The sequence below is a fragment of the Leucoraja erinacea genome, chromosome 29 (genome assembly GCF_028641065.1).
Source record: "Leucoraja erinacea ecotype New England chromosome 29, Leri_hhj_1, whole genome shotgun sequence".
NCBI classification, from domain to species: domain Eukaryota; kingdom Metazoa; phylum Chordata; class Chondrichthyes; order Rajiformes; family Rajidae; genus Leucoraja; species Leucoraja erinaceus.
The window spans coordinates 16,266,206-16,292,587 of record NC_073405.1 but is presented as its reverse complement, the minus strand read 5'-3'; the positions used below and the strand labels follow the sequence as shown (position 1 = coordinate 16,292,587).

Below are 26,382 nucleotides of genomic sequence, written 5' to 3'. Positions count from 1 at the left end.
TTATGCTGCATGTAAAGACGTCCTCTTGTGCACTTGATGTGCATGGAGTAATGAGGCAGAACGCAAGGCGCAAAACATTCCTTCATTAGCTCAGCGTTCTGGAGAAGCCAATTAGCTCAGTGCTGTAGATGTTATTTGTTCTGCTGAGTTGCTGCTACAATTGGAAAAGCCCTCAGGCCATGGCTGTCAAACGTCCGTGACCAAATGATGCAAGCGGCTACAAGTCGAACAGCCTCACTGGCTGACCTGCTTCCTCTATTTGTGTGTGAAGGTTTGCCACCTACAGTGAGAGGGGGTAGTAAGATCATGTCGTTGATCCCAAACTTGTTTCCACAGACAGTTGAGGCAGGGACTATCCCAACATTTAAGATACAGTTAGACAGGTACATCGGATAGGACGGGTTTGGAGGGATATGGACCAAATGCGGGCGAGTGGCACTAGTGTATCCGGGATAAGTGGCCGGTGTGGGCAAGTTGGGCCCAAGGGCCTATTTCCACACTGTATCACTCTATGACGGATCATGCATGTTTGCTGGTTGTGTGGTGGAGGGTAATGAGGGTAATTGAGCCTCTGCAGCAATGTTCATGAGGGCAGTGTAGAGCAGCCTGCACCAGGAGAGGGCACAAGCACTTTAATGCCTCACCCCTTTCACCTGTCCATTTGTAGCGCTGCCTGGGCCATGATGTGTGGTGAAGCCTCCCAAAATCCCAGCTTCCCTAGCTCTGCTCCTGTTTAAAATCCTCCTCAAGATGCACTTTAACTGAGCTTCGGGAAGTTGTCCCAACTCTTGTATCTCACTGTCCAAGTTGGTCTGATACTGACTCTTGGTACAAGGATCTGAGGGAGTTATTGAAAGTGAATTTCTACAGCAGAAACAGTTTGCAGATGTTGCACCACAGCATGGTTTGTGCCTTCAACCAAGGAAACATCTCCATCTTGTTTAGCAGTGTTGGCCATAGGAACATATTGACCAAGATACTGGGATTTTCTCAGTGGTATGTGGGATCTTTTATATTCACCTTGGAGGCAGGAGAAGCTCTTGCTTTTGTGACCAACAATATTGTTAGATTACACCACTTCCTCTCTACTTTATCAAAGGCTGAGTAACTGGAGTGGGGTAAAAACATCGGCCGGCCTTTATTTCTGGCGTTAGCCTAGTCATTTTCCAGCAGTGCCCCTTTTATTATTCACCCTGCACTAAGGCTATGGCACAAAGCAAGCCCAAACATCTGATTCTTGCATTGTGAGTCCTCAGTAGACACAGTGGCATGATCGAAGCCAGTACGAATTGGAGCTAATATCCAAGAACACATTTTATAGAACCTTCCTCTGCCGAAAGACTTGGGGGAAATAATGCTTGAGTGGTAAACTCTCTGTGCCTGTTGATTGAAATGGTAAATAGCAACGTCCTATGGGAAAGCAGATGTTGAGGCTGAATTCTCTTGGGGGCACTGAGAAGGCCTTAGAACATCTTCATTTGGCTGTTGACAGGAATGTTGTTAACTTCCAGCACTCTGAAGGCAATGTGAACAGGATGAGCAAATATTATTGAGGAAATAAATAATATATTTCATGAAAATAAGGTACAAATTCAATCCTGGCTAAATTAAGAGGATTTTGAAATCTAGCCTAAATGTCATGCTGATAACTAACTTATTGTTCCATTTTTTGACATGTTTGGTTCTCTTTGCACAGATCACTTGCTGCAGTGTTGGTAGAGAGAAGAGTATGTGACAGGGAGAGTTTCTTGTTTTAAAGCTTTGGTTTGGAGTCCAAGTATTGTTGCAAAGTTTGGTATTTGTTCCAGACACTGACTGGCTATTGTTGTATTGCCTTTGCTGGTCCTGCATGGGTTATGGCAGGGTTGCCTTCCTAGGAACTGTTTGTTTAGTTTTAATTGTGTGACGCAGTGAGGAAACAGGCCCTTTGGCCCACCAGCCCACCGAGTCAGCGCCGTCCTGCGATCACCCCTTACACTAACATTATCCTACGCAATAGGGACAATTTACAACCTTTACCGAAGCCTATAAACCTGTACGTCTTTGGAGTGTGGGAGGAATCCGGAGCACCCAAAGAAAATCCATGCAGTCACAGGAGGAATCTACAAATCCATACCGACAGCGCGCATGGTAAGATTAGAGCCTGGATGTCTGGCGCTGTAGGGCAGCAACTCTACCGCTGTACCACCGTGCTGTCCCAAAACCGTAAGTCGGAAATACAGCTGTGAACTAAGTTCTTGCAGGGTGGAAGAAGCCTGTAGCTCTGATGCAGCTAGTAAATCTATCCCAACGTTTTTCCAGATGCTTGTGTGTATGTATGGGCTGTGCATATGACCCGGAGATGCCCTGTAGTGTAGAATCATCCATGTTGTCGTAGAAATAGTGTCTGATAAAATTATCAGTATGGATGTATACATCACCTTTTCCATAGCAAAATGGCCCTTGTGATCTAATTGCCACACATGCAATGACCTGGCCTGACCACGTAGACTCTGGAATATTGTTTCTCATGGCTTGGGTATTTGTAACCAGGGATCACAGTCTCAAAAAAAGAGTTGTGTGGAAAATAAGTTTCTTCCCCTTTGGGGGTGGGAAGAGGGTAATGATTCTTTGGAATTCTTCAGATGTTCAAGACAAGAAAAATTCTCCAATGTTCAGCACAAGATCTCGATTAGTTTTAAATATCAAAGGACATGGAGTTAGTGTAGGATGGATCTGCAGATGCTGGTTTAAACCTGAGATAGACACAAAAAGCTGGAGTGACTCAGCGGGACAACTCTGGAGAAAAGGAATAGGTGACATTTCGGGTTGAGATCCTTCTTCAGACCGAGAGTCGGGGAACTAGTTCGGGAAAGTCATACTAAGGTAAGAAAGATCAGTTCTAATCTTACTGAATGGTGGGGCAGGCACGAATGCTGAATGGCCTCCTACTCCTATTAACAAAGTTCTTGTGCATTAGGATGAGAATGAAAGAGATATATGTCAAGGAGCAACGTCCACGCAATAGAGGTGACGTGTGGACATTGCGGGTGTTGAGATCAAGGGAGTGGAAGGCATGGTTATCAATAGTGGGGCAGGTGATGGGAGGTGGGCAAGAGGCCAGTGGCACTAACATGGAGTTTACAGGAGTGTGTTGGTTGAAGCAGAAGGGACAGACGGAATTGGACCCTCCTGGTATCCCTCGACCATGTCCATGTTGATGTCTATCCACACTAATCCTACTTGCCTGTATTAGGCCTGTGTTCCTCTGCTCCTTTCCTCTCCAAGTACCTGCCCAAACATCCAGTTCCCTCCTACATTCCAAAGACTTGCAGTTTTGTAGGTTAATTGGTCTCTAGAAATTGTCCCTAGCGTGTAGGATAGAACTAGCGTATGTGATGGCTCGGACTCTGTGGGCTGATGGGCCTATTTCCACGCAGTATTTCTAAAAAATCCATACCTGCTGCTGTTCGGTGACCAGAAAACTCCAAATACAGCGGGCAATGAAATAAACCTTTGGCCTGATATCTATGAAGTGGAGGGGCAGGGTTTGGTCTGAAACCAGGAGAGCTAATTGCTGAGTCGATGGTGTGATGGATTAATGGAACTGGGTTTGACTCTGTTGGTCAGTTCGCTAAGGTGGGAGGGTTCCTGAAATATCAATGACCTGTGAATCTTCAGGCAATTCCACCTGACTGCTGGTCACCTTTCCTAGGTCCAGCCTTTCGTTCCAAGACTTGTCTCCGAAACAAAATGTAACTTCTCAAGCTGCCACGGTGGAACCAATTTCCCATCCCATTAGTGCTGCGCACCTCCACAAAGAGGCACATTTCTTCAGATGACTAGTCTAGATATGTCCCACTGAAGTATCTGTCACACTCTTCTGGGGGAAAAATACCCATAAAGTGCTAAAGTATCTCAGTAGGTCATGTAACATCTCTGGAGGACATGGATAGGTGGCGTTTCAGGCCGGGACCCCTCTTGAGAAACGTGCACACTCTTCTGTTACAATGGTGAGTCAATGCATGTCAGTATCAGCATGGACTTGAATCTCATCAGATCGCAGTCCTAGATCAGTTGGGTAATGCTATCAACTTGAGAATGGACCTTGGAGATGGGAGGAGTATATAGGTGGTATGCCTTTCATTTTGTAAAGCCCATTCGCTTGGGCTGTTAACATCATCGTGAATTTCAATGACTTTTTGTATTACTAAAATTGAATTCTGACCAGAAACAATAACTTGGAATATTGGTCTGATGTAGTGCTTCCTTTGCAGAAAATGTGCAGCTTCATTAATTAAAGGAGCAACCAACCCTGGAGCTGAACAAATACAGTGCCTGATGCGATCAGCAGGCAGATCAGTTTTAATAAAAGCGGCAGCTTTGGAGAGTTGGTTTTCATCCCTGTGATCCAGTGCCAGCAGTCACAACGTATATCTTATATCTCAGATAAAAGATTGCTTCTCCTGTTGAAAACAAAGCAAATTGAAATTGGGGGTGCAGTGCGGAGCGTAGCAGAGCGCAGGGCTGTTGACTTCACATGAAGGGTAGGAGTTGCGAGTAGAGGAGACTAAAGCAGGAACAGGCAGAGCGGATCGCCCAACATGGTGATGAAACAGACTGGCTTGCTGTTGAATTGTTAATGTAGACGGGGCACATTGCAGTTGGATGCCTATCTGCTCACTCTGTCTCAGCCTTGGTTTGGCTGCAGCATTATTGCTTCTGAGCTAGAGGCTTGATGTTCAGTCCTGTCCCTTTGGACGAGACATAAAACTGTTGCCTTCTCAAATGGTGGCGGTGTGTAACGTGGCCTGTTCTGAGAAAGTGCTGGTATCCAGTCCGAGTCATTGTATTTAGAGTCATAGAGTCGTACACCTTGGAAACAGACCCTTCAGCCCAACTTGCCCACGCTGAATAACTTGCCCCATCAACACTAGTCCCACCTAACATAGACATAAAATGCTGGAGTAACTCAGCCAGTCAGGCAGCATCTCTGAAGAAAAGGAATAGGTGACATTTCTGGTCAAGACCCTTTTCTTCAGATTGGTCCCACCGACCTGCGTTTGGCCAATATCCCTCTAAATCTATCCTATCTGTGTACTGTACATGCCTTAAACAATTTGATAGTACCTGCCTTAACTAACCCATCTGGCAGCTCAACCCACATACCTACCACCGTGTGTGTAAACAAAGTTGCCCCTCAGGTTCTTTTTAAATCTTTCCCCCCTCACTTTAAACCTATGTCCTATGGTTCTTAATTCCCTTACTCTGGGTAAAAGACTTTGTGCATTTACCCTATCTATTCCTATTTCAAGGTAAATTGTTACACTTGGAAAAGTAGTTCAGTAGTGTATTCTTTATGATGCCATGAAGTTTATAAAAATGTTATATAAAAGCAAATCTGTGCACTAAGGGTTTTCTCTGTACCCATCTCCCGCTGAGCTCCTGTATGTGCCTCTTGCAAACTTCAGCCCAGTCATAAACCTATTGACTCTGCCAAAAATTGCATTGTCTTAATTGCCCAACAGTGAAGGGTTTCGACCCAAAATATCACCTATTCCTTTTCTCCAGAATTGCAGTCTGACCTGTTGCATTTCTCCAGCTTTTTGTGTCTAGCCCCATCCTTGACTCCTGGTTGAGCAATTTCGTCAGAAATTCCTGCCTTTGGTACTTTCCGAGGCTTCTCCTCTCTCTGGCTCTAACCATCTCCTCCAACCCACCCCCTCTGAGATTCTGACAGTATCTTCTCGGTCAACCCCATTTCCCTTGTCCCAACAAACTTGGTCGCGCTTCAGCTTCAAAGGCGCTCGGCTCAGGAATTCCCTTCTTAAACCTGAACCAGTAGCTTGAGTGGCTTTGCGTCAAATGTTGTTTTTCTGTGAATTACCTTGGGTCTTTTTGCCAGGATTCGTGGGCTTGAGTTGCAGGGCTGGGATTTTTTCCCAGACAAAGTGACACCTCGCCACCTTTTTCCTTGGGTAGAGGATTCTAAAACTAGAGGGCGTAAAATTAAGAGAGAACTCAGGGTCTACCTTTTCACTGAGAGAGTAGTCTGTATCTGGAATGAGCTGCAAGAGGAAGTTATAGAAGTGGATACAATTAGGATTTTCAAAAAACATTTGGACAGTTCTATGGATAAGAAGGCTTTTAAGGTCAGTTACAGAAAAATGTGAATCGCCCTGAAAACCAACTGGGCTGGCATGGACTAGTTGGGCCAAACAGCCTCTTTCCATGCCATATATCTCTGACTAACTCTTCTATGCTGAAGGTGTTATATAAATGTAAGTTATTGTAATGTTCTGAAACCCTATGTTGGAGTTAGTGGTTTGTTTCTCCACTGAGATAAGTGATGATTTTATTCTTTTCTTGGTGAAACAAGTTTTGTAGCTACTTCCTGCCTTTGATTACTTCTGCGGCAGGAGTCACCAATGGTGCAAATGATTAGCACAGTTACAACAGAGTCCACAAAACCTGCTGGAAATAGTCAGCAGCAGAAGCAGCTTCTGTGAAGAGAGAGCAAGAAAATAAAGTGCTAGAGGAACTCGGGGTCTGAAGAAGTGGCCCGACTCGATGTCGTCTGCCCATTCATTCTGTAGATGCTTCCTGACCCACTCGCTGAGTTCATCTGACACTTTTCAGATACTGAAATCTTGTGCAAAAAACAGTCTCTTGTGTGTTAGTGGAGAGAGAAACGGTTAACATTTCATTGGCGCTATGTTAATGAAGGTGACTGATCTGAAAGGTTCGACCTGTTTCCCTCTTCGCAGATGCTGTTTCACATATTTTCCGCTTTTGTCGTAGACTTCCAGCAACGACGGTGTTTGCTTTTCAGTAAAGTTTTCCAGAATGCCCAGCACTCTACACAGAGCAGCTGCATTATCAATGGTGAAAAGTTGGAATGGTATTAAAGCAACTCCTCTTCTCTTCCTGCAGTGGGATATGTGATTTCTCCCTGCTCCCGTGGGACTGACCGTAATCATCAGCATGATCTCTATGAAGGAAAGGCAGAAGAGGAAACTCTCCAAAGACAGCATGACTTTGCTTCCCTGTTTCTACTTTGTCGAGGTGAGTCCAGGCTGCATAATGTGCCCCAGGGCTGGGATCAGGGACCTGAGAAGATGGTGCCAGTATTATACCCTTCTCTAGTTTACACTTGGCCGTTACAGAGGCTGGCTAGTCCTTCACACGCCAGCAGCCCAGCTTGCCACTTGCCACTCACAAAGCACGCACCGAATCTGCTCTCATTCTCGACACCTAGCCTGCTTAATATGCAGCAGGCACTCTAAGAAAGGGATGGCTTGATGCTGTGCCATTCACAAACTCAGGACTAAGTGTTTATGTGTAGCAAAGTGTCGCCACTCTTGTAATGTGGGGAACACCCGACACCGTTTGGTGCACAGCATAATTGCAATTATTAGATAATTAGTTTCATCAACATTGGTTGAGAGGTAAGTGATGTTTTAGTGTTCGAGGGCCATGTTGTTCTTTGAAACAGTGCAATGTGGCATCTTCTGTGCACACCTGAAGAGGTTTAGTTTAGAGATATAGCGCGGAAACGGGCCCTTCGGCCCACCAAGTCCGTGCCGATCCGCAATCCCCCTACATTGACACTAAAATTGGGGACAATTTACAATTTTTACCGAAGCCAATTATCCTACAAACCTTTGGAGTGTGGGTGGAAACTTGAGCACTCGGGGGAAACCCAATGGGGAGAACGTACAAAAGTCCGTACATACAGCAGCCGTCAGTATCGTACCTGGGTCTTTGGCGCTGTCAGGCAGCAACTCTACCGCTGCACCACCATGCTGCCCATGGTTTAATGTGTCACCCGAAAGGTGGCGGCTTCAACAGTGTTGCATCCTCTTAGTGCTGGTGGAGCTAAAGTTTCAGGAAAGGGACCTGAACCCATGGATTCCAAGCACAGAGGGCAGAACACGAGCTGCTGAACTACAACTGACACACAGGAGCTTAGGAAACATGACAGTCCTAATAAAGCAAAACAAAAATGTGCAGGAGAAACTCAGCAGGCCGGGCAGCGTATGTTGAGGGAAAAGGATCACGTTTTGGGTTGAGACCCTTCATAATCCTCAAGTTGGCAAGATGCCTAGTCCTATTTGGCATCAATTGTACTTCACAGTTTGGTACTGAAGAGATTATCGCGAGGCTGCAACGTTTAATTTGAGTCAAGATTGACAGGACCATTAGCACAATAACACAAATATTCAATAATCAATAATATAATGAATTATCTGTAGTACTAGGTAACCAGACCATTAGTACAAAGCAAAGAACATCATGCACCCTCACCACAGTCCATGATGGGCTGTTGCTGAGAGAGAGAGTTATGGTTTGCTTTCTGCAATATGGTTCAGAGCCTGATGGTTGATGGGAAGAAGCTTTTTTTTAAACATGGAAGGCACATTTCTCGGGCTCCTGTGCCATCTTTCTGATGTTAGCAATGAGCAGCTCAAAATGTGGGTTTTCGATGATATTAGCTGCCATTTTGAGGCATTTCGTACAGATCCCTTTGATGGTGGGGAGGGTAATACCCATATGTAGGAAGGAACTGCAGATGCTGGTTTAAACCGAAGCTAGACACAAAATGCTGGAGTCTGCAGGATAGGCAGCATCTCTGGAGAGAAGCAATGGGTGACGTTTCAGGTCGAGACCCTTCTTCAGACTGATGTCGGGGGAGAGGGAGATACATCGCTAAGGAAGTGTAAGGTGTGAAAGCAGGACAAAGGGAATGGTTATCAAGGAAAATATAGACTAGATCATTGTTAGCTGGGAGAAGATAACAACAAAGCAAATAGAGGTAAAATATAGTCAGAGACAGTAAGACTGGTCGGAGAACTAGGAAGGGGGAGGGCTCTCCATAACCAAAAGTCACCCATTCCTTCTCTCCAGTGATGCTGCCTGACCCGCTGAGTTACTCCAGCATTTTGTGTCTATCTTCAGCCAAGACCTTGTGCTTGGTGTTCTGAGTGGGGTGTTTGAATCCTCAGCCTTCAGGCTCAGAGGCTAGTGTGCGGCCAGTAGCTGGCAATGCACAGGCAGAGGGGGAATGATAAGGGCCATTAGATGGGTGATAGATTAGCTGGCCCTGGGCATTGATGTTTGAAAACTACTACTTGAGCGCAAATGAGGACGGCTCACTGGCAGTGAATGATGACAGTAATAACCCACTCGTTCAGTCGGCAAAAGAGGCAGATGTGTCAATCTGGGACGGTACACGGGGTCACTCACATCAATGGAATTGGGGATGAGCAGGTGGCTCAGCCAACACCCACTGAGTCAACAGCCCATTGTGGGATTAAAGGTCAGATTCACTTCCTTATAGGTTGTTAGAGGGTAAAGGACAGGGGGACTAATGGACCAACAGCTTCTGTGGGTGGGGGGGGGGGGGGGGGGGGGATGGGGGGAAGACTAGCATGGAACCATATTACTGAGCTTAGTCTGAGTTTGCAGAGAGTTCAGGAACCATTCACATTCACAGCATGAGGGTTGTGTGTGGTAGAGATATTCTCACAGGTTCACAAAAGTGCTGGAGAAACTCAGCGGGTGCAGCAGCATCTATGGAGTGAAGGAAATAGGCAACGTTTCGTGCCGAAACCCTTCTTCTCACAGGTTCCATTGTTTACAGTGGGCATTACACAAGGATAGTGGAAATTATCAAATGATAGAATCAGGCAGAGTAAAGGACATACTCAATGCACCTAATTCATGCCAACCATGATACCCATCTTATCTTAATCCCATTTGCCCGTTCCCTCTATGCATTGCCTATTTAAATCCAGTTTATAGACAGTTTTTCCGTGCATGCGTGCGTGTGTGTGTGCCCCTTTGTATGCTGTGGAGAAAATTCATTCCCTTGCTTTTAAAAAGCCTCTAAAACTCTAAAAAAAAAACTGTGGTTTCCATCATCTAGATGCAGGAAAAATGTTCCCAATGTTGGGCGAGTCCAGAACCAGGGGCCACAGTCTTTAAGACTGAGGTGACAAAAAACTTTTTCACCCAGGGAGTTGTGAATTTGTGGAATTCCCTGCTACAGAGGGCAGTGGAGGCCAAATCATTGGATGGATTTAAGAGAGAGTTAGATAGAGCTCCAGGGGCTAGTGGGATTAAGGGATATGGGGAGAAGGCAGTCACGGGTTATTGATTGGGGATGATCACAATGAATGGCGGTGCTGGCTCGAAGGGCCGTATGGCCTCCTCCTGCACCTATTTTCTATGTTTCAATCTTCCCTATCTCCATCCATGCAGCACAGATCTACAAAGTGCACTGCGAATATTCTCCCATTCAGAGACATACTCCCTCCCTCATCCTCCCCGTATTGTAACTAGCTTCTGTTGTCCCCTTCCCAGATCTGACAAAAGGCCTTTGGCCTGAAACATTGACTCTATTTCTCTTTCCCCAGATGCAGCCTGACCTGCTGGGTATTCCAGCATTTTATTGTTTTTTTTATTTTGGGTTTCCAGCATCTGCAGTTGTTTTTTGATTTTACTCTCACCCCGTCCAGTCTGTCAGCACCTCACAAAGCAGATTTCACCAAGGACACTGGCAGCAGGTGCATGGGGACACCACCAGCTGCAGGTTCCCCTCCGAGTTGCACGTCGTCCTAACTCGGACATATTATCCTTTCAGAAGGTTAAGGGGGGACCTGATAGAGGTCTTTAAAATGATGAGAGGGATAGACAGAGTTGATGTGGACAAGCTTTTCCCTTTGAGAATAGGGAAGATTCAAACAAGAGGACATGACTTCAGAATTAAGGGACAGAAGTTTAGGGGTAATATGAGGGGGAACTTCTTTACGCAGAGAGTGGTGGCGGTGTGGAATGAGCTCCCAGTGGAAGTGGTGGAGGCAGGTTCATTGGTATCATTTAAAAATAAATTGGATAGGCATATGGATGAGAAGGGAATGGAGGGTTATGGTACGAGTGCAGGCAGGTGGGACTAAGGGGAAAAAAATTTGTTCGGCATGGACTTGTAGGGCCGAGATGGCCTGTTTCCGTGCTGTAATTGTTATATGGTTATATGGTTATATGGAGTCTCATCCTGGAACTCCCTCCCCAGCAACACTATGGGACCACATTCACCAGAACAAGATCAGGGGCTTAAGAAGGTGTCTCACCACCATCTCCTCAAGGGAAATTATCCTCGGGCAATGAACCCTGGCCCTGTCCGAGATCCCCTGATGATGAAAAATGAATAAATAAAAAAACAAAGCTCTGCTTATATTTTAGAAAATCCTCTACATTCAGCTAAATTTTTCTACTTTACTTTTACTTAGATCAATATTTAAAGTGTTGGTATAATTTCTACTATAAAGATGCAGTATTAAATTATCAAACTCTTGCTGAAGTGCTAAGTATTTGTTTATTTTTAGTCAAATAGAGCAGCATGCTGATACTGTTTAATGAAGGGCCTGAGGATAAAGAGCAGGTGTTTGTTTCAATGTAGATGAGATGAATGCTATCCTGGAGTCATTGTTCAGACCTGTAACTGTGCTGTGTGGGCTGAGGACATTGACTGACAGGGATCATCAGATCCCCTGAAGGGACCTTTGAGTGGTTCACTGGATGATTGAAGTTACAGATGCAAAGTGAAGGCTACCTGCAACATCATCTGGAACCAGTTATTACATCAGTCTGAAATAGACACAAAATGCTGGAGTAACTCAGCAGGTCAGGCAGCATCTCTGGAGAGAGGAATGGGTGACGTTACCCAGTCCTTCACTCCGGGGATGCTGCCTGTCCCGTTCCCCCCCCCCCGCTGAGTTATTCTGCCATTTTGTGCTTATCGTTGATTTAAACCAGCATCTGCTGTTCTTTCCTACACATTAGATCGGTCTGCCTGGGTAATGGCAATTTTTGACTTTAGAGATACAACATGGAAACAGGACTTTGGCCCACCGAGTCCATGCCGACCAGTGATCACCCCGTACACTAGCACTATCCCACACATTAGAGACAATTTACAATTTCCAGAAGCCAATTATCCAACAAATTTGTACGTCTTTGGCGTGTGGGAGAAACACGAACACCCGGGGAAAAACCTACGCGGTCACAGGGAAAACATTTAAACTCTATACAGACAGACCCATAGTCAGGATTGAGCCCAGGTCTCTGGCGCTGTAAGGCAGCAACTCTACACCTGTGCCACTGTGCCGCCCAATTGTTGGCCACTTGACTTGGAACATCCATCCATAATTTATTTCCGCGTTTCTTTCAGTTCCTTTCCCCTCCACATTTTTTCTTACAATACAATAATACTTTATTAGCCAAGTATGTTTTGCAACATACGAGGAATTTAATTTGCCAAGTCAGTCATACCAATAAAAAGCAACGGAACACACAAAATACATTTTAACATAAACATCCACCACAGTGACTCCTCCACATTCCTCACTGTGATGGAAGGCGAAAAAAAAGTTCAATCTCTTCCCTTCCTTGTTCTCCCGCGGTTGAGGGCCTCAAGCCTTCCGTTGACGGGACGATCTTGACTCCCATAGCCGGCGGCGTTTGGGCCCTCTGTGTTGGGGTGAACAAGCTCCCGCATGGAGGGGGGGATGTCAGCTCCCCGCACCAAGCGATCGCACCCTGGGTAGGAGCTGGTCAAACCTTCTGCGTCGTTGGAGCAGCCCAACATCTAAAGTCTCTACCCAAGACTGCGAGCTCTCGATGATAAAGTCTGAAGGCCGCGGTTGGAACAATCTCGGGAAAGGATCGCCTCCGATGTTAAGTCCACGCCCCGCGATGGGGCTCAAAGTCAGTCGGAGCTCCACGATGTTAGGCCACAGAACGACCAGAGATACGACCCGAAAACAATCGGCAGGGTAACAGATTGAAAAAAAGTTTCCCCCGACCCCCACCCCTTCCCCCACATAAAACAAACCGGGGAACATTTACACAAACTTTTTAAACACACTAAAAATAACAAAAATAGACAAAAAAACAGACAGACTGTTGGCGGGGCTGCCAATCATGCAGCACCCCTAGGCATTGGCTCCTACCGTAATGTAGTAGGAGCCAATTCAGCCCATTGGACCGCTGTCATTTCCACGAGGAACAACCCCATCAGTCCCATTCTACCTCGCCTGGAATCTTATTCTCTTTCACACGTGTCCGTGGACTCCCAGTGACCCTTTCGGCCATTACACAATGCGAAAGGGTGATTTACAGTGGCCAATTAGCCCACTGACATTCAGCCTTGGGATAGCAGCCTCTCAAATTCACTCTTGCTCTCAGTTATGGTCATAGAGCAGACACACAGTCATGAAAGCCAGCCCTTCGGCCCAACTCGCCCATGCTGACCAAGTTATCTTAACAGAGCTAGTCCCACTTGCCTGTGCTTAGCCATATCCCTCCAAACCTCTCCTATCTATGTACCTTTCCTGGTAACTTTTATATGTTGTAATTATACTCTCCTCTATCACATCATCTGGCAGCTGGTGCCACATACGCCTCTCACTCTGTGTGAAATGTTGACCCTCGGGTCCCTTTAAACCTCTTTCCCCTCTCACCTTCATCTTCAGTATGAAGTTCTCTCGGGCCTGTTGAGTTCACAGAGGTTAGATTTATAATATATCGATGGCCATTTAGGGCCAATGCTTTAAAAATAACCGATCGTGTTTTTTCCTTGCTGGCATTTTTTTGAGGAGTTTGCTGCACCAGACATTGGTGGGGGTTGTTTCATTCACAGTGTGACTGCACCACAACTTACCTCATTGGCTGCAGAGCACCTCCAACCTCCGAATTATGCTGCTTTCCCCTTGTCTTTTACAGTGGAAAATCAATGAACCTCAGCACTTCCCACCAGTAATAAGCTCATGAAAGAGATTTGTGTAAGAAATTGTTTCCTCTGTAGCGGGCGATGAGATGAGCAGAGTATTGGCAAGCGAGCGATAAATAACGCAGATTGCCCTGGGTGTCAGGAGAGGGAAAACAATCTCCCGAAGTTCCATTTATAGCCGGGTAATGGAGTACCAGCTCTGCAGGACTTTTCCCGGTGGGATTGTACATCAGTTCAAAAACTGCTGACAGACTTTCCATTGATTTGTCAATCTTGGTGCAAGATGCTTTCAGACGGGAGAATTTCAAAGAGAAGCACGCAGCTGCAGCTACTCTGCAGGTGAATTTAAGATCACATCTCAGTGCTTTGTCAGTGTGAAACTGGTCATTGTATGGGATCTGTGGGATGTGCTCTTTAGATTAACAAGCCTTCTTTAACCTACAGAAAGCATCTCCTTAATTAATGTCTGATTAATAATGGACTGCTTTGTGTGCATGCATGTGTGAGCAAGAGAGAGAGCTACCAGTCCACTGCATTGCATTTAATTATGTGAGTGGAATGAACGAGAGAGAGAGAGAGATACAGTATGTAAGAAGGAACTGCAGATGCTGGTTTAAACCGACGATAGACACAAGAATCTGGGGTAACTCAGTGGGACAGGCAGCATCTCTGGAGAGAAGGAATGGGTGACGTTTTGGGTCGAGACCCTTTATCGGACTGATGTCAGGGGACAGGGAGAAATATAGATTAGGAAGTGTAAGGTGTGAAAAGATACATTAGATTAGGAAGTATGAGGTGTGAAAATAGGACAAAGGGAATGGAGATCAGGGAAAATGTAGAAATTGTTAACAACAAAACAAAGGAAAATAAAATGTTTAAGAAGGAACTGCAGATGCTAGTTTAAACCGAAGGTAGACACAAAAGATGGAGTAACTCCGCAGGACAGGTAGCATCACTGGAGAGAAGGAATGGGTGACGTTTCGGGTCAAGACCCTTCTTCAGACTGGTTAGGGATAAGGGAAACGAGAGACGGTGATGTAGAGAGATACACTAGTTCTATCGTACACACTTGGGACAAATAACAGAAACCAATTAACCTGCAAGTCATTAGAATGTAGAAGGAAACCGGAGCACCCAAAGAAAACCTCGCGGTCACACAAAGAATGTACAAACTCCGTACAAACAGCACCCGTGATCAGGATCAAGCCTCAGCAAGTCTATGCCACTCTTCCGCCCTGTTGTGTGTTTCTGTGTATGAGATGTACAACGATCCATTGTGTGTGTGCATTCATGAGCGATACATTAGTCCACTGTGTGTGTGTGTGTGTGTGTACCACATATGTGTTGATGGAACAGTTATCTCTGGCAATAAGAGTTTTCTCTGTGAAGATTTTTAGGTTCACAATTGTGACTCAGTGTCTCAGAAAAGCCTTTGGAGAATGGCTGGGAAATAAGTCAAGGAATGTGCCTGAGGGTAGGTCTTGACCTGAAGTAATTAACGGTGCACGTTAAATTGGGTGGCTGCGTGAGAAGGGAATTGTGCCGTGCAATGAGTACAAAGGCTCCTAGCTCCCTGGCCCTGGCTGACAGGAATTCATTGATGGATGACCAGCCGATTCGATCCCTATTAATTTTATTAAAAACATTCCCCTCAATTACAGACTCGCAACAGTTTGTGAAAGGGATTCCAGTCATGGAATGAGGTGAACTTTGTGGGGTGCTCTGAGACACTGCCCTTCCCTGTGAGTGAGATGCATGGACTCATCATTGCTCTTCTCCCCAGTAGAGGTGGTAGATTCTATCGTAGGGCTAATGCTGGGAAAGCTCAAGAGAAACTGCAGCCAATAGGCCTAGGAACCCACTCCAATATTCTTGTGGGCTTGTGTATAAAGTGAGGAAAGCAGGTTGAGAAGGCTGAGAAGTTGCGAAAAGCTAGTAAAGATGAGGGAGTGGGGGCCTGGAAAATTGAAGTAATTGAAGACGAAGGGAGTGTGAGTTGTCTTGAACATGGGTAGTGTGAAGAAGGGTCTCGACCTGAAACGTCCCCCATTCCTTTTCTCCAGAGATGCTGCCTGTCCTGATGAGATACTCCAGCATTTTGTGTTTATCAAGGCTGAGATGTTGCTATTTCTCAGGAAATAAAGTCAAAAAGCTTCTGTTGTGCTTGGTTCTGTCTTCCACCCCAAGGCCTACTGAAGCGTCTCCATTGCGATATCCATGTCTCCCTGGAAGTCACCAGACATGAGCAATAGACCTCGAGCACTTGCTGATTCCTGAGGACCCTGGCCTGTGCCGGAGTTGCTCTGGGTTCTTGGGCTCCTGCATCAGCTGCTTTTAACCATAATGTTACCATTACCTCCTGTTAAATATCTGGGGATTATTCACTTTATTTCGAGGGTGCTATACAAATGCAAATTGTCATTGGAAGAAGACTGTGAACCACTGAATATTCAAGAGTGGGCGACCATAAGGAGAGGAGATGAGGGAGGAATCTCATTGAAACCCACGAATAATAAAAGGCTTAGATAGCGTGGGTGCGGAGAGGAGGTTTACAATCGAGGGAGAGTTTAGGAACAGAAGGAACAACTTCCGAATAAAATTATTTACTTTTAGTGTGGTGATGAGGAGAAATGTCTTCAGCCAGAGGGTGGTGAATCTTTGGAATTCATTGCCATAGACTCCCGAGGGGGCCAAGTATTTGAGTATTTTTAATGCGGAGATTGATAGGTTCTTGATTAGTAAGAGTGTCAAAGGTTACGGGGAGACTGCAGGGGTTGAGAGGGAAAAATAGATCAGCCGTGATCGAATGGCGGAGCAGACTCGATGGGTAACTGACCTCATTCTGCTCTTACGTCTTATCTTATAAAGATTGAACCTATTCTCCCCCCCACCCCACAGGTGCATCCACACCCTCCTGCTGCTCTGTATCATAACCCTGAACGAGCAGAGAGAATGAGAATGAGTTGAATGGCAAATTGCAGGCACAGATTCACATTGTAATGTTGAAGCGTGGTTTATCAATAACTTGCCATGTTTTATGACCAATGCAAATTTCCTTTCACGTGCATTTTGGCAAAATAGTTATGTTGCATTTGAAAATAAAAGTTTTGTGACTCGAGACCATTAAAATATTAACATAAGAAACCCAAGCTTGTTGGAATTCTCCACTTGCGAAGATTAAGGAGAAACATATTTGCACAATGACCGTGGGGTAACAACTGAATGGGCGTGAGGCTTGCTCAGACTAATTGCATGTAAACCAGCCATCTCGGAGGAATTCCACTGTTCAATATGCCGTGGCGATACAGAAGAGATGTACAGGTGCACAACCTTTTATCCGAAGATCCAAATAACGAAAACCTCCGAATAGCGACATTTTTTCAGTCCTTGAAGAAAGGTCCTTGAAAACGTTCACCGAGGGCGGCCCGCAGAGGTGACAGCGGAACCTCCGGTCGGTCCTCGAAGAAAGGGGAACTAAAGCCCCATTCATAAAAGAGAAGGTGAGGGTATATTGCGCGGGAGGGTTAATAATTGACAGTCTTCTGCTGCCTGCCCGCTGAGGTTAAAAAGTTCCCACGGTAGACTCACGATACACAGTGTATCGTGAGTCTTGCGTGGGAACTTTTTTAACTCAGCGGGCAGCAGCAAATTGTCGCTCCCTTCAGTTTCACCCCACCTACACCCCTCTGCTTCCCGGCCATGTGTGTGACCCCTTCCCTCCCCTCTCCAGCTCCCCGCTCATTGCACCGGCGCGGGGGCTTTGCACTGTCTTCACGTCGGAGCCAGTGCCAATCACCGAAGACGTCAGGACCAACAGGACACCGACCCGCAGGCCCACTGCTAGCACGGAGAACCCAGAGACCCACAGCCAGCAGCAGCCCAGCCCCGCTCCAATTCCAGAGGAACACGCTCTCCACTGTCCCCGTAGGGACAGAAGCTGATGGCTCGGGCTGTGACGTCTCCGGCCACCCCCCTGTACAGGAGCTGAGACTGGGAACTGTGGGGTTGTTTGCAGTTGCAGAGGGAGGGGGCAAGGGCAGTACAGTACCCGGTCTCAGCTCCATTCCAGGGAGGTGACCGGAGACGTCAGGACCAACGGGACACCGACTGCAAGCACGGAGATCCCAGAGACTCACAGCCAGCAGCAACTCTAGCCCAGCCCCGCTCCAACTCCAGAGGAACCCGGGTTGCGGATGAGGGGGCGCAGCTCGGGCTGTGGGCGAACTGCCACTTGTCGCTGTAGCGGCGCATCAGGGAGCGGGTTCCTGTTGGTCCTGACGTCTCCGGCCATCCCCCTGGACAGGAGCTGAGAGACGTCAGGACCACCAGAAGCCGCTCCCCGATGTGCCGCTACAGCGACAAGTGACAGTTCGCCCACAGCCCGAGCTGCGCCCCCTCATCGGGACACCGACCTCCAGGCCCACTGCAAGCACGGAGATCCCAGAGACTCACAGCCAGCAACAACTCTAGCCCAGCCCCGCTCCAACTCCAGAGGAACCCGGGTTGCGGATGAGGGGGCGCAGCTCGGGCTGTGGGCGAACTGCCACTTGTCGCCGTAGCGGCCCATCGGGGAGCGGATTCCTCTGGAGTTGGAGGGACAGGAAGACACAGCGGCTTTTGAGAATGGTGGGCAATCGCTTCCAAAGTTCTGCCCACACTCTCAGTACACCTCTCCTACACTTGTCTCCCGCACTAAGATCATCTCGCAGAGAAGGATCCCAGCCTAACCCTCCCTATTCTCTCCTATTCTGCAAGAAAAACCTACATTGAAGACTCAAACTCGCGATCGAGTAACTGCAGGGATCAAGGTGCAAACTCGCGACCTTACGGATACGAGCCGAGCACTCTACCACTGAGCCAGCCGTTAAAATCTACGCTAAAAATCTTCCATTCCGAAAACCGAAAAATTCTGAATTACGAAAAGTGTCTGGTCCCAAGGCTTTCGGATAAAAGGTTGTGCACCTGTATGAGGTGTTGTTGGGGCAGTAGTAGTGGTGGGGAGAGTTGTCACTGAAACATGGGATGTGGTTGGGGGAGGTGTTGCTGTTGTATGGGACGTGGTGGGGGAAGGGGGGTGGTGTCGGTGAAGTATGGGTTGATTAAGGTTGATGGTGCTGCATGTATGGGATGGGGTTGCAAAGTATCAGTGGTATGTGAGATGTCTTGGGGGTTTTAGTGATATATGGGCCAGCGGGGGGAGAGGGGGGGGATGGGGATGGGGATGGGGGTGGTCTCAGATTACATTACTTGCATCTGACCTTCACCTTGCAGCTTCCCATTGTGGCTTCTTCGATCGTTACTCTTTACTTCCTGGAGCTGACGGACCTGTTCAGACCAGCTAAAGTGGGCTTCCAGTGCTATGACCGAGCACTCAGCATGCCCTATGTGGAACCCAGTGAGGAACTCATCCCGCTGCTCATGCTCCTCAGCCTGGCATTTGCTGGGCCAGCAGCCTCTGTAAGTAGCTCAGACAGACTAGTCTCAACAGGTACTGCTTGGTCGTACATTGGTATGGCAGCATTCAGCTCCACTCTCCTTAGTCTACCATTCAACTGAATCATGGCTGCATCAGCTCCGTTTACTGGGTTTTAGTTATAAACCCAAGAGCACTTTACAAAGTCTGTCTCATACCTGTGTTAATTAATACTGAGCGAGGGGAAAGTGCCATTAATCCCAGGCTTGCTCATGGCTGAGTCCTCTTGTAGCACGGTGCTGGCAAACACTGAGGGACAGGGAAAATCTTCCACTCGAGAATCTTCCTCTCGAGTTATGTCAGGGATTGGGAAAACCCTTGTTGGCATCTCCGTCTTGTTCACATTCGCATCTACGCAATCTGCATGTTCCCCCGTTTGCCAACGCTATTAGATGCCGGGGTTTCAACCATGGGCCAAGGCTTTACCCGCTGGTTCCCAACCTCTGGCTTCGGCCTACAATTGGCCCATGAGGGATTAAAACTGGGCCATGTAGGGGGCCAAAAATGTTTTTAAAATAATTATTTTGTGCATTCATTTTGTTGTCAATTAATTAATTTGACTTTTAATTCATGCTTTAATTTTGTGATTAATAAGCCTCAAAGCCAATTTTTTTTTTAAAAACTTGAATCACTTTGACAGAATGATGAACTCATTTATCATAATGTTTAGAAAGGAACTACAGATGTTGGTATATACTGAAGATGGACACAAAGTGCTGGAGTAATTCAATTGGTCAGGCAGCATCTCTGGCTAGGACGGATGGGTGACATTTCGGGACGAGACCCTTTTTCGTATAATGCTTATCTTAAAATATGAGCCATAAGTCCAATTGTTGGGTCAATTTTCAGCCATGGATGAAGAAGGTTGAGAAGCTACAGCTTTAGGCCAATAAAGTTCAGACATAATGAAACATTCTGCCATCTCTCCTGTTTTCTTCAGAACTGGCCTCCTGACCCAACCCAGTCCCACCACCACAGTGCACATCAAAGTGGTTGTTTTGTTCGTATGATACATACAGAAAGTTATTTTTAACGATGCTGCGTCACTAATATTGCAGTCGTTTGTTTTCAACCCACCTATGCTGCATGCTTTTCCACCACAGATTATGATTGGTGAAGGGATTGTCTACTGCTGCCAGTCAAAGCTGAAGAACAAGGAGCGTTCTGAAGGCAGCATTAATGCGGGGGGCTGCAACTTCAACTCCTTCCTGCGTCGCACAGTAAGGTTTGTTGGTAGGTTCAGCAGTGCTGTGCACCTTGCTCAATACATCATTTGACGTGAATTATAAGACCATGAAAGCCCAGGCTCCATCCCACTCACTGGCTATCGTTCGGGGATTGAAGTTGATGACTGACCAGAGTAATCAATTCCCATCAATTAACCGACAACAAGCCCGGGTTTAATGCAATGAGAGTGTCCTACAGTGGAGAGTTTCAGCAAACCTTTATCCCCAATCCAACAAAGTCCTTGGCAAAGGTCTGCGTGGTGGATCAGATTGTACTTAACACTAGGGAATGGATTGGTGAGATATGAATGTGTTCATAAGATCATAGTGATAGTAGAATTAGGCCATTCGGTCCATCAAGTCTACTCCACCATTCAATCATGGCTAATCTATCTCTCCCCCCAAACCCCATTCACCTGCCTTCTCCCCATAACCTCTGACACCTGTGTTGGAAAAATATACATTTGAAAATAGCTAATTTGAGAATTTTGGCATCAGAATCACAGAGTGAATGGTGGACGTGGATCAACAACTTCAGTGGTGAGATTGATGGAGCCTTCTGTAATGCCACAGTGAAGCTGGCTGTAGGCACTGTTGACAGTTTTGGAGATGTCCTGTCCTGTGCAATAGTCGGTATAGGTTCTCTGCAGCAAGCGCAGGTTGTAACGTTCATCGCCTTTGTTCGTTGGAACACTGGGCTGGCAAAGGACCATTTCCGACACTCGAACAAGGACAGGCAGCAAAGGCACTCGCCCCTCTAGCATTCCTTTACAACTCTGACATCTTGTACATCACAAACGTCTCATTTAATGCAGAACCATGAATCCCCTGAGAGAGAGAGAGAGAGAGGGAGAGAGACAACAGAATTTTTTTGTTTAGTTTGGAGATACAGCATGGAAAGCAGGCCCTTTGGCCCACTGAATGTGCACTGACCAACAAGCGATCCCCGCACAGTAACACTACCCTACGCACTCTAGGGACAATTTTTTACATTTACACCAAGCCAATTAACCAAGAAACCTGTACATCTTTGAAGTGTTGGAGGAAACCGAAGATCTCGAAGAAAAACCACGCAGGTCATGGGGAGAATGTACAAACTCCGTACAGATTAGTTGGCTTCTCATTCAAAGCCCGCCCAGTGCAAGCAGTGCAACACTGCTTCAGTAGTACCATGCAGAGTTTGCCTCAAAATTGTGTACGAGCTCTGGGGGAGATGGAACAGGGCAAACAATGGGTGTTCACGCCAACCTGCAGCTGGCATGTCATGTCCACTGTGGGCATAACGACAAAGCCAACAGAGCCACCATCTTAGTTCTTGGTTTCTTGGTCCTCCAAAATATTCCAAGTGGAATTTAAACTGGAGGTGGTACCCCATCTCCCCCCCCCCCCCCCCACACCTCTCCCCTCCCCTCCCCTCTCTCCGCTCACCTTCCCTCTCCTCCCCCCTCCCCCCCCCCTCTCCTCCCCCTCTCGATCTCCCTCTCCTCACCCTCTCCCTCTCCCTCCCCCCCCCTCCTCCCACCCCATCCCATCCCTCTCCCCCCCCCCCCCTTCCCTCTCTACCCCACCCCATTCCCTCTCTTCCTCCGCCCCCTTCCCCCTACCCCTCTGTCCCTCTTCCACCACTCCCCTACCCCTCCCTCTCCACTCTTCCACTTCTCTCCCACTTACCCCACCCCTCTCCCTCTCCCTCTCCCTCCTTCTCCCCTCTCCCCATCCCCCAGCCTCAGTGAACGAGGTTCGATCCTGACCTCTGCTGCGTTCGTTCGTAGGTTTGTATGTTCTCCCTGTGGTGTGTGGGTTCCTTTGGTTTCTTCCTACATCCTGTAGAAATGCAGTTTGCTAGGTCAGTCGCCCTGAGTGCAGGTGAGGAGTAAAATCTGTGGATGAGATAAGAATGGGGGAGAGTATTATTTAATAAGAATAAAGTAAATGGGTGATTTTTGATTAGCACAGATGTGATGGGCCAAAGGGCCTGTTTAAATATCTGTGGGAGTCTGACATATCCTCATGCTTGAAGGATGCTAATGCTTGTGAAACCTGGTTTGAATTAAGAACAGAATGGATTAGAAATGTATTTCATTTGAGGTGATTTCAGCAGCCTGTTCTGGCTGACTGTGACTTGAATTCAAATTCAGTTACATGAAAGGTCATCCCTGCCTTTGATTTTTTTTTTGTTGCATAGTAATGAGTGTGAAAGGCAACATCTGTGTCCTTAACCCGTACTTCAAAGAAAGTTTTTGTGTGTTGAACCTGATGCCATCTGGGCGCTGTGCTCCAGAGAGATCTGGCTGCTGAGTTGCAGAGTTGCGTCTATAAATAATTCTTCCTGTAGAAAACGGATAAAGAGAGCTAAATCCGTAACCAAAGGAGTCGGAACAGGTTTCAAATTCAAATTCTTTGTGCTGCTTATAATTGAATCGCCATTTCTATTCAGTGTTGAGTATTTAAAGCAACACAATTGCCCTCTGGGGATCACCAAAGCCTGAAGGGATATGGTTTCTGACGGGTTTAATTAACTTCTCACTGTGATGAGTCTATAACACAATATTGAGCATTAATTAGCACAAATTTGATCGGTTAAATTTCCATGGAGTGTGCTGATAAAAGAGTGGTCATGGGACAATGGTGTGCTTTAACGCCGGGGTTTATCCGATCCCCAGCCTTCCCAACCTCATGCCAGTGTACATTTGTAACTTGCTGCTTGAGATCAATAATGAAAACTGGAGGATCAATAAGTTTCAGGGAAAGCTGGATAAGATCACGAGGAATGGTAAATAGAAATAAAAACACAGATGTTGAAAATCAAGCATAAACACAGAAAAACATTCAAATGCTCAGCAGGTCAGGCTGCATCTGAGGGAAGAGAAACAGAGTAAATACTTCAGACCCTTCATCAGAACTGGGAAGGAGACAAAAATACCTGGTTAAGATACAGGGGAGAGTGGGTGTCTCTGAGATGTACCATGAATGGTATTATATCAGTTCTTAAAGATAGCGGAGTCGGGGGATAGGCAGGAACGGGGTATTGATTGTGGACAATCGGCCATGATCACATTGAATGGCAGTGCTGACTTGAAGGGCTGAATGGCCTACTCCTGCTCCTATTGTCTATATTCCAATGGGTGAGGTAGGGTGGGAGCATCATCCTGCCAGTACTTGATGGGCTGAATGGCCTGACTCTGATCTGCTAATACTCCATAATTAACTTAAAGGGTAGGAGTTTTTAACCATCAGTGTTTGGGATTGGCATTCCCTAAAATGCTTTACTTCTGGTGATGGGATTTGACAACCGTCTTTTATTGGAATCTTTTCCCTACAACTACTTCCTGCTCGATTTAAGTTGAGATGGAATAAAAACAGAAAGTACTAGAAATACACGGCAAGTCCGGTGGCATCTGTGGAGATAGAAAGAGTTGGCATTTTGGCTCACTGAGCCTTCTTTAGATACATCACCCATCTTCCTGGTTCCGTCTTCACTAAGGAAGACATAAATAATCTGCCGGAAATAGCAGGGGACCGCGGGTCAAAGGAGATGGAGGAATTGAGTGAAATCCAGGTTAGTCAGGAAGTGGTGTTGGTTAAATGGATTAAAGGCCGATAAATCCCCAGGGCCAGATAGGCTGCATCCCAGAGTACTTAAGGAAGTAGCTCCAGAAATAGTGGATGCATTAGTAATAATCTTTCAAAACTCTTTAGATTCTGGAGTAGTTCCTGAGGATTGGCGGGTAGCAAACGTAACCCCACTTTTTAAGAAGGGAGGGAGAGAGAAAACAGGGAATTACAGACCAGTTAGTCTGACATCGGTAGTGGGGAAACTGCTAGAGTCAGTTATTAAAGATGGGATAGCAGCACATTTGGAAAGTGGTGAAATCATTGGACAAAGTCAGCATGGATTTACGAAAGGTAAATCATGTCTGACGAATCTTATAGAATTTTTCGAGGATGTAACTAGTAGCGTGGATAGGGGAGAACCAGTGGATGTGGTGTATCTGGACTTCCAGAAGGCTTTCGATAAGGTCCCACATAAGAGATTAGTATACAAACTTAAAGCACACGGCATTGGGGGTTCAGTATTGATGTGGATAGAGAACTGGCTGGCAAACAGGAAGCAAAGAGTAGGAGTAAACGGGTCCTTTCCACAATGGCGGGCAGTGACTAGTGGGATGCTAGGCTGGGACTGCAAGGTGACTTGGATATATATGAGTGGGATCTTGGCAGATGCACAATATAAGATTAATGATCTCCCAAGTTTGATGAGGGAATACAGCTCTAAATGGGGGCAATATCTAAAAAGCGGATGAGCGAGACCTGGGTGTCATGGTACACCAGTCATTGAAAGTGCTAGGAGTGTTGCAAGGGGAACTGCAGGCTGGGTGAGAATCGAAGTTTGGCAGATGAATAATGTGGATTGTGAGGTTATCCATTTTGGTGGCAAAAACAGGAAAGCAGACTACCTAAATGGTGGCCTATTAGGAAAAGGGGAGATGCAGCTAGACCTGGGTGTCATGGTACACCAGTCATTGAAAGTAGGCATGCAGGTGCAGCAAGCAGTGAAGTAAGCAAATGGTATGTTAGCTTTCATAGCAAAAGGATTTGAGTATAGGAGCAGGGAGGTTCTACTGCAGTTGTACAGGGTCTTGGTGAGACCACACCTGGAGTATTGCGTACAGTTTTGGTTTCCAAATCTGAGGAAGGACATTATTGCCATAGAGGGAGTGCAGAGAAGGTTCACCAGACTGATTCCTGGGATGTCAGGACTGTCTTATGAAGAAAGACTGGATAGACTTGGTTTATACTCTCTAGAATTTAAAAGATTGAGAGGGGATCTTATAGAAACATACAAAATTCTTAAGGGGTTGGACAGGCTAGATGCAGGAAGATTGTTCCCGATGTTGGGGAAGTCCAGGACAAGGGGTCACAGCTTAAGGATAAGGGGGAAATCCTTTAAAACCGAGATGAGAAAAACTTTTTTCACACGGAGAGCGGTGAATCTCTGGAACTCTCTGCCACAGAGGGTAGTTGAGGCTAGTTCATTGGCTATATTTAAGAGGGGAAGTGGCCTTTGTGGCTAAGGGGATCAGAGGGTATGGAGAGAAGGCAGGTAAGGGATACTGAGTTGGATGATCAGCCATGATCATATTGAATGGCGGTGCAGACTCGAAGGGCCGAATGGCCTACTCCTGCACCTAATTTCTATGTTTTTCCTCCTCCTCCGAACAGATTCGCCTGACCTACTGAGTGTTTACAAAAACTCCTGTTTCATTTTGGAATTTCAAAATCTGCATTTGTCATCTTTCCTATGAGGTTGAGGTCTTTCCCCTGCTTCCTCTAAGTGACTGACCCACCCTGGTATCTCAGCCAGGTGACCACCGGGCCTGGCAATGAGGATGGATGGGGAGACAAGTTCAATACCGAGGGCTCCTTGGAACCAACGTGCAAATGTTCAGTCGTTAAAATGTTCAGTCTCTAGTATCATTGCAGGTGAAACATCTTGTCCAGGCCTGGGAGGAGCTGAGGGTTAATTTGAGCTCTTCTTGTGCCAGTGTGATCTCTGGGTGGATCATTTTCCATCAGTGATGGAAAACCGAGCTGAAACCTTCCACTTTCCCTCTGTCCTTATCAACATCCCACCTCTTGAGTCTCCGCAGTAGCTGCATGGGTGGCAGGGCACTCAGTCCTTTTCTCTCTTGTCCCTCCTGCTCCTGCTGCTCTCCAGGATCACTGGGTAATGTTCACCTCGGTGGCCCCGATGTTAGCTGATGAGGCCTCGATTCATCTTCCTCTCTCGTCAAGCCCAGTGGGAGCATGAGGCCTCCAGGAATCCCTACTCTTGCATGACAACGGCTCTGCCATCAGTGAAGTGTTCTCTGATGGCCCCTGTTGCTCTTTGACCCTTTCCCTTTGATCCA

The 26,382-nt window shown here is 46.6% G+C and overlaps 1 protein-coding gene across 2 annotated transcripts in view; it reads left to right on the top strand.

The window, feature by feature from the left end:
• The window catches only part of LOC129711237 (phospholipid phosphatase-related protein type 3-like), a 59,929-nt gene that overhangs the window by 13,056 nt on the left and 20,491 nt on the right, over positions 1 to 26,382 (top strand). For both annotated transcript variants that reach the window (XM_055658749.1, XM_055658750.1), the window contains exons 2-4: positions 6,913 to 7,044; positions 19,043 to 19,228; positions 20,348 to 20,477. In XM_055658749.1, the coding sequence (XP_055514724.1) occupies positions 6,964 to 7,044; positions 19,043 to 19,228; positions 20,348 to 20,477 (397 nt within the window). In that variant the 5' untranslated portion in view covers positions 6,913 to 6,963. The remainder of the gene's footprint in view (positions 1 to 6,912; positions 7,045 to 19,042; positions 19,229 to 20,347; positions 20,478 to 26,382) is intronic.